General features: G+C 43.1%; 1 protein-coding gene across 1 annotated transcript; it reads right to left on the reverse strand.

Moving 5' to 3' along the window:
* Positions 1 to 7,992: 7,992 nt before the first annotated feature.
* Positions 7,993 to 9,618, reverse strand: kcnj4 (potassium inwardly rectifying channel subfamily J member 4; the record flags this gene model as incomplete). Its single annotated transcript, XM_083977643.1, has 1 exon — positions 7,993 to 9,618. The coding sequence occupies exon 1, from the start codon at positions 9,436 to 9,438 to the stop codon at positions 7,993 to 7,995; it is 1,446 nt and encodes a 481-aa protein (XP_083833769.1). The 5' UTR covers positions 9,439 to 9,618.
* Positions 9,619 to 18,437: the final 8,819 nt, after the last annotated feature.

Genomic DNA, 18,437 nt, shown 5'->3' on the forward strand with positions numbered 1-18,437 from the left:
GAAGAGGCTGATAAACAGAAGACTGCGTTCGTGTGCCCACTGGGTTTCTGGGAATTTAATAGAATGCCCCAGGGGGTTACCAACGCGCCAAGTACGTTTCAGCGATTGATGGAGAGATGTGTAGGAGATCTCAACCGCAAGGAGGCGCTGGTCTTCATCGATGATCTCATCATCTTCTCGGATACCTTGGAGCAACATGAGTCAAGATTACTACAGGTCCTCCACCGACTTAAAGAGTATGGTTTAAAATTGTCATCAGAAAAATGCATGTTTTTCCAAACCTCCGTTAAGTATCTTGGTCACATTGTCTCCCAGCATGGGGTTGAGACGGATCCGCAGAAGATAGAAGCCTTAAAGACCTGGCCAGTACCTGAGAACCTCAAACAGCTGCGCTCTTTCCTGGGGTTTTCTGGGTACTATAGACGGTTTGTGAAGAACTACTCAAAGATCACCAAACCTCTAAATGACCTCACAGCAGGGTACCCACCTCTCAGGAAACACAGTCAAGGAAGAGGAAAAACTCACCTGTACTTCCATCCGAAGGAATCCTTTGGGAAGAGGTGGACTCCAGAATGTCAGAGAGCGTTCGAGGAGATCATTGACAAGCTCACCACCGCACCTGTCTTGGGATTTGCAGACCCCAAACTCCCATACGTCCTTCACACTGACGCGAGCACGACAGGGCTTGGTGCGGCTTTGTATCAAGAACAAGATGGACGGATGAGGGCTATCGCTTTCGCAAGCAGAGGTTTGACGAAGAGTGAGGCGAAATACCCTGCTCACAAATTGGAATTCCTCGCGCTAAAGTGGGCTGTCACTGCTAAGTTTAGTGATTACTTGTACGGTACCGACTTCACTGTCGTCACCGACAGTAATCCCTTAACTTACATCCTGACTTCCGCGAAGTTGGATGCCACGAGTTACAGGTGGTTATCAGCTCTATCGACATTCAACTTCAAGCTCCAGTATAGAGCAGGAACTCAGAATCAGGATGCAGACGGACTCTCTCGTCGACCACATGGGGAGCTCCTGGATGATGCTGTGTCGAGGAAAGAGCGTGAAAGGATCCAACAGTTCACTCTACATTACCTGAAGGATCAGGAGAGTCCAGATGTTGTTCTCCCAGATGCAGTGAAGGCCATATGTGAGAGGCATGATGTTGAGTGGTCTCACAAAAACTCCACATGTCCATCAGTCGCACTGGTCGAGTCTCTCGCCGTCCACTCCGATGCTCTGCCCCGTGGTTTCCAGCAGGAAGAGGATCATGGACTCCCTGTGATTGGTCCTTGGACTGAAGAGGAGATGAGAGCAAAGCAACAGGCCGACCCTGATCTCAGAGTGGTCATTGAGCACAAGGAGTCTGGAGACATGCCCTCACCCACCTTGAGACAAGAGCTTCCAGAACTTGTTTTGTGGCTCCGAGAGTGGAAGCGTCTAGAGTTGAGAGGTGGAGTGTTGTACAGAACGCGACAAGAACATGGACGAGTCACACACCAGCTTGTTCTACCAACTGAACTCAGAGCCACAGCACTGAGAGGCCTACATGATGATCTAGGCCATCTAGGAATAGAGCGGACCCTCGACCTCGTGAGGTCACGATTCTATTGGCCTAGAATGTCCGCATGTGTCGAGCAGAAGATCAAGAGGTGTGAACGTTGTGTGCGCCGAAAGACTCCAAACGAAAGAGCAGCTCCTCTGTGTAACATCAAGGCCAGCAGGCCCTTGGAGCTGGTCTGCATGGACTTTCTATCGGTGGAGCCTGATCGGAGCAACACAAAAGATATACTGGTACTGACAGACCATTTCACGAAGTACGCAGTCGCGATACCAACTCGAAACCAAAAGGCGCAGACTGTGGCTAAGTGCTTATGGGAAAACTTTCTGGTGCATTATGGATTTCCGGAAAAGCTTCTGAGTGACCAGGGTCCAGATTTTGAATCTCGCACCATCAAAGAACTGTGCTCCATCGCTGGCATCCAAAAGGTCAGGACTACCCCTTACCACCCCCGGGGAAATCCAGTGGAGAGATTCAATAGGACCCTCCTCCAGATGTTGGGCACTCTCGAAAACAAAGACAAGTCTTGCTGGCGAGAATTTGTCAAGCCTCTGGTGCACGCCTATAACTGCACGCGGAATGACGTGACCGGATTCAGTCCCTACGAACTAATGTTCGGCAGGCAACCCCGGCTCCCAGTTGATTTGGCGTTCGGTCTCCCTTCCAGCTGTGAACCCAAGTCACATTCCCAGTATGTGCATGACTTAAAGGGCCGCCTAGAGGAAAGCTACCGAGTTGCCACTGAAAATGCCTCAAAGACAGCTGAGCGCAACAAACAACGGTTTGACAAGAGAGTCGTCGAGTCCACACTTGAGGCAGGAGATCGAGTCCTTGTGAGGAACGTTCGGATCAGAGGGAAACACAAGTTGGCCGACAAATGGGAACCAGATGTTCACGTAGTGGTCAGACGTGCTGGTGACCTACCTGTGTACTCTGTCAAACCAGAGGGAAAAGATGGACCACTTCGCACCTTACACCGCGACCTCTTACTGCCATGTGGGTTCTTACCTGTGGCTGAGCCCGAGCAACCTCCGAAGCCGACAATCAGCAAACCTAGAACAAGGAGACAGTCGAGAATGGAAGCCGCAGCCGAGTCTGAGGTGGCAGATGACAACTCAGAGTCAGAAGACAGTGACTACTACTACTACTTACCTGGAGAGACATTGAACACTGACTTCATCGAAACAAGACTCTTGACCCGGCCAGAGACAGCACCTGCAAGGGAGAGACATCTTGGACAGACAAAACAACCCACCTCGTCTTCAGCTGGTTGGCTTCCTGCTCCTGTTGACCTGGAAAGAAAAACAGAGACATTGATCATGGAAAAACAAGACAGAGAAAAGAGACGTGCACCTGAAAGAGAGACAGTACAGTGGATGCCTGTGGAGATCATTCCATCCGAGTCAGAGAAACTTCCAGCTTTCAGGGATGACACCTCAAATGAGCCAAGCTGTTCTGGATGGAAAGGAACCTCAGCAGTTGTTGATCCGGAGGCTGAGGTCACCTCAAGGCACAGAGAAACTGATCCCCCCAAAGTGAGAAGAGCTCTGTTTGGAAACTCTCAGGACACCCCCTTTGACATTTCAAGACAGGAGGATGAGACCTTACCTGTTCAGCCGAGCCTGTTGGAGTCTCCCTCGGAACCAAACATTATGGATGAGAGCCTTCCTGTTTTCTCAGACCTGTCATTCAGTGACAGCAGCAAGGATGAAGGATGCTCTGTCAATAAACCTTGTGAGGATGTGTCATTGGACAGGACCAATGAGGGAACCGCCGCTGGGATATCTGGAAGAGGAACCTCTCCCGTCATCGTGGGAGAGAGTGAGGGTGACAGTGTTCCCAGACGTTCCCAGAGGCATAGAGAGCAACCTGAACGACTACAGTATGGTCAACTGGGAAATCCCCTGCTGTCTATAGTCCAGTCACTCTTCCAAGGCCTCAACCTTGCTTTTGCCGACGCACTCCAGAACCCTGGCTATGCAGACATCCTCCAAGTAACCCCAAGGCCAATTCATAGTCATGTGGGTGTAATGGGACATACACACCTTTAGAAGGGGAGGGTGAAACCCAGGTTACTAGGCCCTTATCCTAGTCCAGCTATCAGTTAATTGATTAGATCAATAAATTAATAAATGATAAATAAATAAATGTGACAGATAAATAAATAAATAGAGTTTGATTTAAAATAATCTTACATAAAATGAATAAATAGGATTTATGATAAAATCATAAATATGTCAATAAATAGATTAAAAAGATTAATATACTCAAGTTTATTTACATCTGTTTTAAAAAGAATGTTTTGTTTATTTCAAGTGTGGCGAATGTGCCTTTCTGGAAGTGTAAAAGACTCAGGTGACATGAGGAGTTCACGTGATGTGAAGCGGAGTAACCAATCAGACGCCGTCAGGGTGTACGTGCAGGCGTGTTGTTGTTTTTTCTCTCTCTCTGCCGGACCGTCATCGAGGTGGCTGCATGCTAAGCTTCGGCTGCAGATATTACCGTTTTGTGAGAAAAAGCCAGATATTCCAAAGTCTGAATTAACTTTTTATCGTCGGCGCAGAGAGCGAAGCCTTTTTCTTTTGCCGTGGTTGGAAGCGGACCGTGTGTTTGTGACGGAGACGGAGGAGAACCGGAACCTGGACGGACGAGCTGTGTATTCTTCCTTGTGCCCGGAGTGTGTGTGTGTATGAGAAGTTTGAGCCTCTGGCCGGGTCTTTTTCTTGTGTATGGATTCCGGGGTTTGAGATCTGCACGGACTACTTCTTCTGCTGAGGATTTCCTCCCATTCTGTGAGGTAGAGGGGACCTCAGTGGTCGTGGCGAGCTGCCCAAAACAGAGACTGAATTTATTGAAACTGTGGTTGATATCTCATGTGTGTGTTGACACTGAACATTTTATTTTTGTTTTTGCTTTTTGTTTCATTTTTTTTTATTTTATTTCCTCAATCAAACAATATAACAGATTTAAAACGCATCTGTTGGTCGTATCAATTATTTACTCTGTCACTCGATGCACATTGCAATACCCCTTTCTCCTAGAGCGATCTAGAATCTTCTGATATACTAGTCCACGAGGTAATTAAAGCACAATTAAAATATCTGTATCTCCTAGTTTTAAACCCAACAATTAGAGCTAAGGCAGGTTACAATTAGCTCTGTGTTGTATTTCTCTCTTTTTCTCTCTCAAATGACATGATACACCGGGATACATTTCGGAAATCAAAATGATAAGTATAGCTGTGTCTTTCCAAGTAAGACATGTGTCTTCTTTCCAGGCAAAGATAAGTCAAGATATAGTGTAAGAGAGGCCTGTGTTGTTAAGTTCACAGAAATATAAAAGAAAACCTCTGTGCCCCATTACCAGCTGCTTTGATACAGAGAGATACACTTTAAACTTAAATGAAAGAAACATTATCTTCAAATTTAAGCCATATTTATAAAGCCAAGCCAGGACTTGTGCAATGGCATGTCATGTGATAATGTTTTGAGCTGCCTGCCACTGTTACATTATCTCTTGTTGAGTAATAACGCAAGTGTAAAATGTATATCAGCCTTGTCCAAGAGATTCACACACAGGAAGTGCCAGCCAAAACATATTTATCTTTTCTATAGGATTTTTTTTCAGAGCATTTGTATAAATTGAAACTTCTTGATCCAGGTTCCCTGTTGCTATCACACTGCTGAAGCTCTCTGTGATAGAAATGACTGCAGAGGCATCTAGTGGCTCTAGATGAGCACACATGTTGTGCAGGCGCTTCAACACTCACGCTTTGGACCCAGAGGCAGCATTACATGCATGGACTTTCAAAAAGGAGAAACAGCCAAAATTATATAAATATTTATTTGCAACATCAAAATGTATACAAGGAAGAATAAAGTGCTTTGTACCATATATTTTTTTCTTTTCAGCTTATTTCAGTTAGGACAACAGCTTGCCTAGTGCATTTTAAAAAAATCTCCGAGCAAGGGTTGGAAAATCATTCAGTTTATACAAAGCAGGAAGACTTTGCAGCAAAGGAAACAAAACACTATGTCTGTTACACAAATTTACACTGATGTTTTCTTGTACTCCTGTTGTGTGCTCATGTTAAATACACAATTCAAAACCAGCGTTAGAGAAAGACCTTATACACTGCCAGTCAAAACCTCTTGGACATTGAATACTCTCAAATTGTTGGATGAGTCTTATCAAGTTAATATCAAGTTCTTGGTGAATAATCTAAGATGAGATGATGAAAGTCAAAAAGTTTCAGCTAAATAAGACAGTGATATGATCAGTATCACCCGTGAATCTGATCAAACTACACATGCACATGTTTGAGTGTTAAACTCAGATGAATTAGATTGAGATCATTTTTTGCTTGGGACTTTATTGCATCTAGAAACTGAGCTGTGACATTAAAAACATATCTGAACAATGAATGTACAGCAAATAAAAAGTAAAATACATGTTACTGTAAGGTAACAAGTGCGGTTGTTTGTTTCAGTGACAGTGGCCTAAATTGATCAATATGCATTATCAAAAAGTCACTTTTAGTCACATTAATGATACATTTCTTTGGTTTAAACTCCGAATGCAAATTTAACATTTTATACTTTTGTCTGGCAGTGTATTAGTCTATAAATCTGTTTACATGTGCTTCATTGTATGTTTTTTGATATTTAACAGGTTTCGCAATGAAGAATTTGGAGATCTAATACTATTGAATGCTTGGCGCTGAGATACGTACATCGATCAATCATTGTGCACAGTCTCCCTCTCACACACACGAACACACTTGTACAAGCAATATAATCAGCGGAAAATAAATAATAAAACAATGAAAAGTTTTCAAGAATGAGAGTAACTGTAGTATCATGAGGTGCAGCAGGTAAACTGGTCTGACAGCTGCAGGGTCCCATCTAGACGGTACTGGGGTAAATATGTTAATTAGCTGTCTATATTATGGCCAAGTCGTATTTACCAGTTGTTGGTACTGGAGGGTAGTCTACTTTAAGATCCAGAAGTTTAATCACATGTATTTTAGTATCAGTTAAATGTACTTTCAATGTGAATCATATTGTCTGATTTGTACCACATCATCTACGTCTCCCAGGGCAACTGATTTTTGAATGTCATCTGTTACACAACCGTTAGTTCAAAGCAGTTCTCAGTACAGTTTCACTCGACTTTATGCTCTCGATCCAAATCTCTCTATCCAGTGTCTTATTGCACGTTTCCAGAGGCTCGACTCCTCAACCTTTATCCCTTTGTTTCCTGTTGTGCGTCACAGTGGCTTCACACCCTCTACTAGGAAAGACAATGAGTACACTGAGGCTGTGTGCACCCATGTTTCCAATGGCGCTCTCTGTTCTACTTTCCAACTCCAGCCCTTTGGCGGACAGCAACAGCGCACTCATGAATTAAACACACCCCTCAGTATTGTTTCTGTTATCACTGGCTGCAGCCTCCACAGGAAACAAACCAAGATTTAATTCATAACATAAAATAAAATAAATGCTTTATATTCATATATTATAGCACTAATATTAATAATAATATATATATAGACTATTAATAGAATTTGACAATTATTAAAATCTATAAACTTATAAAGATCTGGGTTTCTACTGAGTTATTATATGTATATTGTGTTTTGTTTCAACAAATTAACTTAAAAGAAAGAAAACTGATTGCCTTAAGGAATCTGTATCACATCCACAATAAAACACCCCCTCTGCTACACTTACTTACTGATTGCACTTGGAATGGTCTTGTTGGTAATACTGCACCGCAAAATCAACAACAATAACAACTTCTCACTGACGCGTTACTAGAAACACCTAGAGAAAAGGAGGAGGGAGTTTATGCTGGTCAGGAAAAGATTGTCACAAAAGTGCAAATGGCAGACTTGCAGGGAACTATTGCAGGCAGGATGACCACTGAAACCCATGAACAACATGGAGATTATCAAGCATAAACTCACACTTTGAGAAAAGTGTGGATCTTAAAAACTGACCATTGTCTTGAGCTCAGTCCTCTTCAAAAGGGAGGAGAAGTACGTCAAGTACATCAAAAAGTGCTATTGCTTTCATAGAATCTCTTGTTTACATTCACAGAGAAAAAGAAACTCTCATGTAAAGTACATTTCTAAAACAAGACTCAAGTGCCTGGACTTGTGCTTTCCTTTGGTTATGAATTGTCCTCCTGAAAATCAGTCCGGCTGGTTGTTATGGCTCTCCGAGAAATGCAGTTGCATGTACCAAAGGTTATTTGGGAATTTTTTTTTTAATTTTAAAAAAAAATCCCCATGAGAAGAAAAAAACATCAACATATTGAATACAAACCAACACTGGCAAGGCAAAGGGGTTGAAACATCTGTACATGCGATCCAAAGTTGAATCCTTCCTCTGGTCCAGTTTTGTGGGTAAAAGGGGGAGGGACACAGGAGCCCTTTAGATCTCTTGATCGCTCTTATAGGTCACAGGATCCAGAGGGATGGCAGTCTGTAGGATGTCAAACTCCATCTGGTTATTGTCCATGTCCAGAACACACATTACGCTGTGACTGCCTGATGTCATGGTGGCATTGTCCTGGAACATGTTTTGGAAATCTACAGAAACCGAAGTCCTCCTCTCCTCTGCCTTCTCCTTCCCTGGGATCTGAGCCGAGTCAAAGATGTCCTCCTCTTCCTCTCCACCGCTCAACGCTACCTCGTTCTCGTAACAGAAGGCGCCCAGCGACCTGGGAATCAAGTCTCGTGTGGTTCTGCAGGCAGAGGCCGGGGAAGCAGCAGCAGAAGAGGCCCGGCTTGCGGCCTCATCAAGCTCTTTGGCGCTGAGGGGAGGCGTCGACGGCACCTCGTAGGTCTTGTGGAAGCGAGCATAGTCTACTTTGTAACGGTCCCGGTCTTCATAGATCACAGGCTCAAACCTGTGACCCCAGAAGACCTCTCTGGCAAGGTAGGAGCTACGAAACTGGGTGGTCATGGCGGTGGCCTCCACCATCCCCTCAAGGATCACAACAATCTCAAAGTCATCTGTCTCCAGATCAGCTTTGCTAAGGGTATACAAGGGGCTATCTTTATCTATCTCGTGGACTATAACCAGTGGGGAGACTAGAAACAGCCTGTCTGTGCCCTCATCGTAGCCCACGTTGAGGTCCATCTGCTCCAAGGGGATGAACTCGCCCTCAGCTGTGACGTAGGAGCGTATGAGCTGGGCACGGACGTGAGCTTCCACAATGTGGCTCTTCCGCAGGTTGCCCACCCTCCACTGGAGGCACAGCTTGCCATCGCGCAGGGAGATGACGGCATTTTTGGAGAACATGAGGGTCTGGTTCCTCTTCTTTGGCCGCGCCATCTTGGCCATGATGGTGCCAATCATGAAAGAGTCGATGATACAGCCCACAACGGACTGGACCACCACCGTTATCACAGCGACAGGGCACTCCTCGGTAACGCAGCGCCAGCCGTAACCAATAGTGGTCTGGGTCTCCATAGAGAACAGGAGTGCCCCGAGAAATCCATTAACGTGAAGTATGCAGGGCATCCTCTGTGGCTGCCCTCCAGTTGCGTGTCCAGAGGTGGGTCCATGCAATCCGCCCATTGCCAGCCCATCACCCTTCCCTGTTGGTTGCTCCTCAAAGTCTCCATGTGCCAGGGAGGCGGTGTAAAAGATGATGCCAAAGAAAAGCCAGGACACCATGAAGCTGCAGCAGAATAAGAGCAGCAGGTATCTCCAGCGGATGTCCACACAGGTGGTGAAGATGTCAGCTAGGTAGCGCTGCCTCTTCTCCTCCAAGTTGGTGAAAAGAACATTGCATTGTCCATTTTTCTTCACAAAGCGGCTCCGTACCTGGCTGGAGCCTCTTGTCAGAATCTTTCCGTTGTAGTTGTTCATCACTCCTTGACCCCTTGCGAGGGGCACGACACCAGAGCCTCCCGACCTCCTCCTACTGTCTTCTGTGTCTGTGGTACAGGCTGATTGCAGTTGGAAGTTGGGGTTACTGTGGCCGTTGTGGAGTCCTAAGCTTGAGATCTTCTGGCGTTCGTCTTCTGGTAAAATGTCTGACACAATGCTGTACCTGTCGACAACAGAGAGAGAGAGAGAGAGAGATTAGCATTGATGTGATTTAACAAATAAATGTGGTTATGTGTGTACAAGATGATGGTGGATCTACACACTCGCACACACACACAGGCATATTTTCATTTATTAATTGGGATGGTCAGAGATATATAGGGAGAAATCTATCCCAAATTGAGAATGGGAGGCAGCTTATGGAGGCATTAATCTTACTTATCCTTTTGTACTTTCCGGTGTACCATTTAAAGTACACAAAGACACTATGCACCATCTCACAGAGAGAGCGGAAGAAGGATAATACCTGACTCATCAGGGGTACAAGGGATGAGGGTGGTTTCAGATAAGAGAAAGACATCCCCAGTGTGCGAGGGGACACTACTGAGTCAATACCTTGGTTTTACACTTTGTGTTAACTCTAAATCACAAACAATCACACAGACTGGCTCTCACTCGAACCCCCCGGTTACCTGAATATACAAATGACAGGAAGCTGTCCCTCTCCTTTACATTCAGGATTAGCAGGTGGGAAGGTGAGTTCAGTTTAGCTATGTGAGAAGGATTTGCTGTCATCACAGATTATTGGATTATATCTGAGTCAGTGTCAGTCAGACAAGCCATTTTCATCTGGACATTGTTATATGTTACTTATCAAATAGGCTAAATGAATGTTAACACTCTCTTTTAATAATTCATTCATTCCCGATAGTAGAAGGTGCAAATTGTTCCTTTTGGTAACAATTCAATGTGTTGTTTAGTTTTTGTATGGGTTTTTTTTTTGTTTCACTGTGTTCAGTCTTTCTTGTGTCATAACACATTTCACTGTGTTTTTAAATTACTCACTAACAAAGAATGAAATTTAGACAACCACAAAACCATAAAAGCAAAAAAAAAAAAAAAAAAAAAAAAAGCCCATAAAATAACTAACAAAATGAAACCTTGACAAGATGTTGAACCAACTGAAGGCCGTATGAGAAATGAGGTGGTAGGAATGAATACAACACGTTTAATGGTCATGACTACAATGAGACAACCTTCAGTCTCACATCAGGCCTGAAGGCAGCCGCTCTGCGTGCAGGCCGGGCAGGACAGTGTAGGACGGCCTTGGCCTTTCTGAGAATCTGCTTGCTGTAAATATCTCTGAGCTGCATGGGCCTGACTCACCACAACCAGCTCACCACATTAACCAGGACCATTCTCACTGGCCATGTGGAGATTTCCACACTGAACAACAACTCTAACTGATTATTTTTGTTTCATGATAAACTGGGTTACCACAGAGCTGCTGTGACATTCCTCACAACTCCAACACAGCTTAGACTGATGAACATAAGATAAATGATGAGTTTAAGTTCCAAGCAGATAAACTGTAGCTGTTTCACCCCTATAAATAAAATATGTGCATTAACACTTCAGAGATTCAGTCAGAATCTCAAATGAGTCGTAATTTTCCATTTCTTTGTTGTTGATGTTCAGTTTAATCAGTTGTTATGAGTTCAATGACACCAAATGATCTAGACATAAATACTTGAGTTCAGGAGTAGATTTCTCGACAGGATCCTGGTTCCAGATCCCTGTAGATCCCTCACCTGTTGGCCCTGTTTGATCCCATGGCACCATTGATCAGCGGTGTGGGGCCAGGGGTGGGTGGCCAGGCTCTGTCCTGCTCCCAGAGATCAGGTCTCCAGCATGGAGGTGATTTTTAAAATTACAGCAAAGACCTAGAGACAGGGACAAGAACACAATCAGCACATGTCAATTATTATAATCTCATAGAAATCAACAAGTAACACAACCACTGTATCTTCTAAAGAGGGATTAGCTCATTCCAGAGAATTACTGAGAGGAGGGTATATATGCAAATCCTTCTTGTTAAAACCTAATCTCATGCAGTTTCATCACTTTTAAACATTATGCTGCCCGTATTTCTAATCTTGTGTCTTGTTTTACCAAGCTAAAGATGTGGATTTAGACATAATCCTGATTTGATTCTGTGAAATATCTTAAGGAGCTGTGACCTCATCTGACCCCGCTCTTCAGAATATATACAGCTGTGATAGGATTATCTTTTCAGACTGCACCACTGCCTTAAGTCTTATTCTCTGCAATTCTGCAGTGATGCAAATTGTATTTCAGTGTAATGTTGTACACATCTGTGTCAGTTTTTCATCTGCATCATGACCGCACACTGATTTTAGATAATGTTCTCAGTCAATCAGGCTAGCAAGCCTAAACCAAACCAAACTAGTGGCACATACTCACATAGTAAACAATACGCTCTACTGAGACACTGCTGAAGACTTTGTCTCTATTTCAAAGCTCCTGCCAGATAAGGCCTCAGAATTACATTTCTGTGTACAACTCCCACACTGCACAACAGCACCTTAACAACTTTCCTCCCGAGTCTTAAATGACATTTTTACATGAACCTGTTGGCCCAGACCTACAACGAAAGAAAGAAAAGTAAATCCTAAAAAAAAAAATGTTCCTTCCATATTGATCCCTGTCAAGTAAAGCAGATATAAAGGTCACAGCTGTTTCTTTTTGTCATTTCTGTACAAAATATACGCATTTTGTATTATTTCAATCAGTGAGAGACCCTCAGTTTACAGTCATTTTTAGTATCCAATTATGTAAAAATAACGTTCTTTCATAATCCCACAGCTGTGTCTGTATGTGTGCAGACTGTACAGTTTATAGTTTTATGTTTTGTGTGTCTTTACAGAGGTGTCCTTGGCTCTCAACCAACAACTCAGCTGTGGAGCAACTTCTTCCTCCTCCAGTATAAAAGGAAGATGCTGCCATCGAATGATCCATCATCAGTGATGCAAAATGCTTTTTTTTTTATAACCTAACTGTTGATGGCTGTAATGAACAGGAGGCCAGGAGAGGGAGGGACTGATGTGTGACAGCAGAGAGGAGACACACACACACACAATACAAACCAGTTAATGGTCACCACCAGGTAAAGCTGGGGACTTAGACTGAGGCCAGTTTCCATAGGAACACGTCTCCTGTGGCATTTTGGGAGATGGAGAGAAGGGTAGAGGATACCAGAGGCACAGTGGTGTGTGTCTGTGTGTTTGTGTTTTTGAGTGGGGGGTAGTATACAATATTAAGTGCTCTTATAACATGAGTCAGAGGGTGAGGGAGAGATGGAACTGAAACGATGTAAGACCCTCAACACAACACAACACAACACAACACAACACAACACAACACAACACAACACAACACAACACAACACAACACAACACAACACAACACAACACAACACAACACAACACAACACAACACAACACAACACTACACTACACTACACTACACAACACAACATCCATGTTAGATTTTTAGTGGATTTTAAATGAGGTGAAAGAAAGAGAAACATGAAGTCTGCTTTTTACTTTTTTCTGTTGATTTCATTCCAAACAATGAGACACCTTTCAAATAAATCACTTTCAAAATAATTTTGCTTCATTTGTTAATTTGATTGTTCTGTTTCTCATCATTGTAATGTGAATATCTTTAATTGTGGGCTGTCTTTCTGCAGGGAAACTGAAGGTGCCATCTCTGTCCTCTATATTTTTTGGAGAAAACAATAAATCTGTTGATTTAAGAAATAATCATTGACTTAACTGATTATCTGTTATCTGTGCATTTGCGTATAGTTACACACATCCTGTGAGTGCGGCCATATTTTCCATGCCTGAGTGCGTACTCTTGCGTCAGACTTTGCGGTGTGGAAGTCTTGGAAGTATTTTACTGTATCTCTGCATCACTAACTCCCTCCTAATCCCATAAATCACAGATTAATAGTCAGTCATACGTAATCTCTCACACTGAAATAAGAAAGGTGGGGTCGTTCTGTAATGAGCGACTTCCTGGAGATCTCCTGACTGTTAATCCCAAAACAGAGAGAAAGAGAAAGACCAGCAGGCTGGGTGGGTGAGGGGACAGGGGACAGGGGACTGGGATTAAGATGCAAAAGTGTCCACTTCCCGTAAAGCTTTTGGTAATCATCCCTGATGATGAGACACACTATTACATCAGCCACAAAAAGAAATTATACATCCAGTGTGAATGCCAGAGCCTCCCCCCACCCCCCCACCCCCAATATCTGGCAGACATGGTGTCCAGTGGAGCAATTATACAAAGTGGTCTGACTCACTTTCTGTCATATGGTCTTCATGACTGGTCACTGAAGACAGGAAATTAACTCCAGTGTCTATAAAAGACTTAGCATAAAATAACCAAATGTATTCAAAGGCAAAACATGTAGAGTAACATGGTCTACCTTATAGATAATATTAATAATAGCCTAATAATAATGGCAGCAAAATAAAGATGACTATTGAAAGCCCATGGCTTGAAGCACAGAATAAACATCTTACATAAATTTAGCTTGTTCAATGAAAACATTTGTGATGTTATATTAACCTGCTGAATCCCAATCACTTCATTTTTATTTTGTGTGTTTATGTCCTGAGATAATGATAAACAGCAGATTGATTGGTAATCTTATTTGTTTCTCATATTTGGGTCATTTCACTGCTCAGGTTCACTTCACATCTTTCATGCGCTCTCATAAAAACGATCAATACAAACTTTGGTTTCACCTCTGCTCATCACGAGCCAAACCACAGAGCAGCAGTCAGGCATGCAGGGAATTATTCACTGTCATCACATCCCAGACAACCTCAGGCTTGGTTTGGTTTTAGACTTTTTCACTCCTATGGTCCAATTTTGATCTTAGCAAAACATCATTGTAAATTCAGATGATAGATTTGGTCATAGATCAGGTCATTCTGTAATATAGGCTACCATCCTACAGACACTATTACAAATAATATAGCTATGGAGCTGAAATCATTTTTACTTTTTTAAATTGCAATAAGATTTTCTTTCAATTATTTCTCTAATTTTAGACTTACAGTAACTTTCCTCCCCAGGAGCTCAGGTGTTTCTGTTCATCTGTAGACCTGAATGTTTGTTTACTGGACACAGGGACTGAGAGAGGTCACCACCATTGTGTCTGCAGCTCATCAGCCAATATCAAACCTGTATGCAGCTCTATAGCTTTGTCAGTTTCTGGCCACAGTGCAAGTTCAGAAGTTCAGACTCACATAATCAAGGCGGTATAGATCAAACAAGCAGATAACGTTTCCCTCTGTAATTACTCTGTCCATTATGAGGACTGAAAATATCATTTTATTAAAGTCTGTATGATAGTTCCTCTATAAGAGCATTAAGTTTTGTTTGGCGTTTATATAATCTGTCCCAGGCTTAACCTTTCCCTTAGTGAGGGCTTAGATACGTCTCTTTTTGGTTTGATTTCAAGTTACAAAAACACAAATGTAACTGACAAAAGAAAAAGATCAAATATCTGTAAGAGAAGCAGCACTTTCATTGCATATGACATACCATGACACATTTGTTAGAAGCAGATCAAGGGCGCAACAACATATTTGCCTCAAGGTTTATGTACTGACAGGCTTCCAGGTGTTGGTTTTGTTGAGCATCACTGGTGCCCCAGAGATTTAGTGTGAATGAAGGAGTAGTGTGACTGTTCACTTGATCACACACGACACAGCAGTTTCCATGATGCCGAGCTTTAGTCTGTCTGACGCAGTGCTTATTTTCTTATGATATCTGTGAGAGCTCCTGTGTCTGTGAGCACAGCTAGAGCAGCTCTTTACAACTGTCAACTAGAGAGCAAAGTTGTAAAATGAGTTTATTCAACTAATAAAACTAAATCGCTCAAACTATTACTGTGTAACTCTGCCAAGACTGAAATACTTTGCTATTTTAATATGATTGATGACAAGTGATACGCTCACCCTTCAAGTTAGTTGATGTTTCCTGTCACTTGGTCGAGTTTTGAATTCCTTGTGGGCCTCCGCTTCACTTCTCAGAGTCCCTCTGTCACTGTCCAGGGCAAAGGTCCCACATCCTTAGACTTCTGTGGTTTGTGATCCTTTCCCCTTTTAGTTTCCTCTTCTGGTTTCTTCTTCATCGCTTATTCATTATTTTTTATTCCTGTTGTTTCTCTCTTTTAATCCTTTATTGTCCTCCGCTGCCTCCTTCGCTGACTATAATCCTGTCTGTGCGTTCTCTCCTGTGTGTACTCATACACCTCGAGCTGAAAATGCTGTGTCAATCTCCCCTCTGCAGAGCATGGGTTCGGAGGGGGAGGGAGGGAGGGAGGGTGAGAGAGACAGAGGGATGGATGCATGGAGGAGGAGAGAGGAGAGGAGAGGAGAGGAGAGGAGAGGAGAGGAGAGGAGAGGAGAGGAGAGGAGAGGAGAGGAGAGGAGAGGAGAGGAGAGGAGAGGAGAGGAGGAGAACAAGAAAGAGAAAAAGAAAGAGAAAGAGAGAAAGGATGAGCTGCAATAGAGGGGCTCCCACTTTGTCTGTGCACTCTCAGCATGTGTAGGTGTTGAAATATGCCTGATGTGCCCATGCAAGTGAGCAAGGACTCATTTGAGTCATGATTTCCAGGCTCTCTTTGAGGCACAACAGAGCTGATGCTGTAACAGGTGGGAGACAGGGAAAACTATGCTAGTTTGCCATGGCAGTGAAACATGCACACACACAAACTCAACATTTTCTCATTTATTCCCTCACATCTGTGTCATGGATGGTTTCCAGTCCCCTGTGACAGATGGTGCACCAAGCTAACTGTGAATGTATGTTAGTCAACACAGTTAAGACTACACAGCTCCACAGCTCAGCTCACGCTGGGTTACTTCCCACATATTGTGGCTATGTGCGAGGTGTGAGGGTTGTTCATCAGTTATCCTTTTGCAATGAAGTTCAAGCTGTCAACAGGCATGTTTCCTGTGACAAAATAGAGCCTTTGACCAATCAAAAGCAACTAGTCACAAAAGTGCAGTGAAAATACACATTCAGGACATAGTGAGCCTTGATGATGATGATGCTGTGCTAGAATAGTTTGGTTGAAGCACCGCTTGGATTCAGCTTGATGTCACAGATAATGACTGGATCTATGCAATAACAGGTCAGTGGCAACGCTAAGGGTCTCATCCAATCACCACTCACCCCACAACTAGTCTGAATGCAGTCAGAGCTAAATATGAACAATAAAAAGCAGAGAATCAAAAGGAATTAAACAATGAGATGTATTAAATATTGGACAAAACGTCCACATTATGTTTCATGACTTACCTGTTTTGTTTGTTTGTTTGTTTTATAGGTAAAATGTATTACATAATCTACCTAAAAACAAGTATGACTGCTGAAACTCTGCTGCACATACTTCAAGTGTGTTAAGTTACCTTTAAGTTTTCAACTCTCCTCATTTCAAAGATCACAGATTGTCCAGTTCTTTGTCAGTGCAGCTGCACCATGTTCATGATATGAGTTAGTGTTGGCTTTCAGTGCAACAGATACAACTTTAATTCTTTTCCACCTGTGAAGTAATATATAGTTTCTAAAACAACAAGTATGAGTACAGAGCTGGAAACAACCTCAACAATCCCAGTGTCGCTGTGTGTGCGCTCAGTCACCATCACTCCTCTGGCTAACGAAGACTGACGCACTCTCACTGCTGCTCAACATGAACACGATTCCTGTGATCTGCTGGTTTAATTTAGAATTCCTTTATCCAGGATCCAGAGGACCGGCTATATTAAATATGAATTGAGCAAAACAGTTTCTATGGAAACCACTCTCACCCACAGCTCCCCTTTAGCCCCCTCATGGCTCCCTCCCTCTCCCTACCTCTCTGCTCTCCCTCCTTCTAAATTATAGAGCAGTTGGGGTGCTTCTTTTCAAAATGTCTTCCCCTGAATAGGGACGTGGGTCTTACGTCTGCTGCCTATATGACAGTTTCACAGAGGAGGAACGAGGGGGCGGCTGGAGACACGGTACAGTATGTGGCAGCAACAGTGAGGTAAACAGCAAAGACAAACTTTGAGCTCATGAGGGCAACAAACACAATAACGCCGCTTCAGAACGAAGTCTGTTTAGCATCACATTTCAAGGACTCATCAGGACAGACATAAATGATGTGAACAACTGCACGGCCGGTACGGGTCAGTCAATCTGAAGCATAAAACCCAGAACAGACATGTGAAGATGTTGTTTCTGGTACTGTTGTGCAGCTTTTTTCTTTTTCTTTTTCTTTTTGACTCTTGTGCAGCTGACATACTGTGGAAGGAGCTTCTCTTCGTCCAGACATTGAATACACTTTGAAGAGATGACTTAAATTCTGTCTATTTTTACTCCTAACCATAGCACACGCATCAGAGAATGTGTCTTTGTAGCTGCACACAACCCTAAATGGAGGAAAATGTACCATGTCTGTCTGCTTAGCGCTGGATAAAAGCAATTCTGTTACTGATGAATGAGCTTTTGATATCAATCCAAACTATGTTAAAGACGTTTTATGTAGAGCCATAAATATTCCTTGGATTGTTGATGTAAATTTAAAAAAAGCACTAGAAAGTTGTGGTAATGCACAAACTTTAAAGGGAATGGTTAATTAGCACTTTGCATGATTGTCAAAATGATTACACCTATTAATTACCTCATCCCTCACTTTAAAGATAATCATAGCTTTCACCCACTACAGTGTCAGTCCCCACAGCTGGGAGGAGCCTTATCCATGGAGTGTCAGTGGCTTTGGAAAGAATCAGAAACTAAATGACCTGGTACTGTACCATTACAATAAGAAAAAAAAAAGAAACGAAAGAAAGAATATGGGCTGTGTAAGGTCGAGGGTTGTACACAAACAGTCACACAGTGCAGCATCTAGGCAGGAGATGACCAGGCAGACAGACTCCTCAGGGCAGACC

The sequence above is a fragment of the Trachurus trachurus genome (assembly GCF_905171665.1).
Source record: "Trachurus trachurus genome assembly, chromosome: 8".
NCBI classification, from domain to species: domain Eukaryota; kingdom Metazoa; phylum Chordata; class Actinopteri; order Carangiformes; family Carangidae; genus Trachurus; species Trachurus trachurus.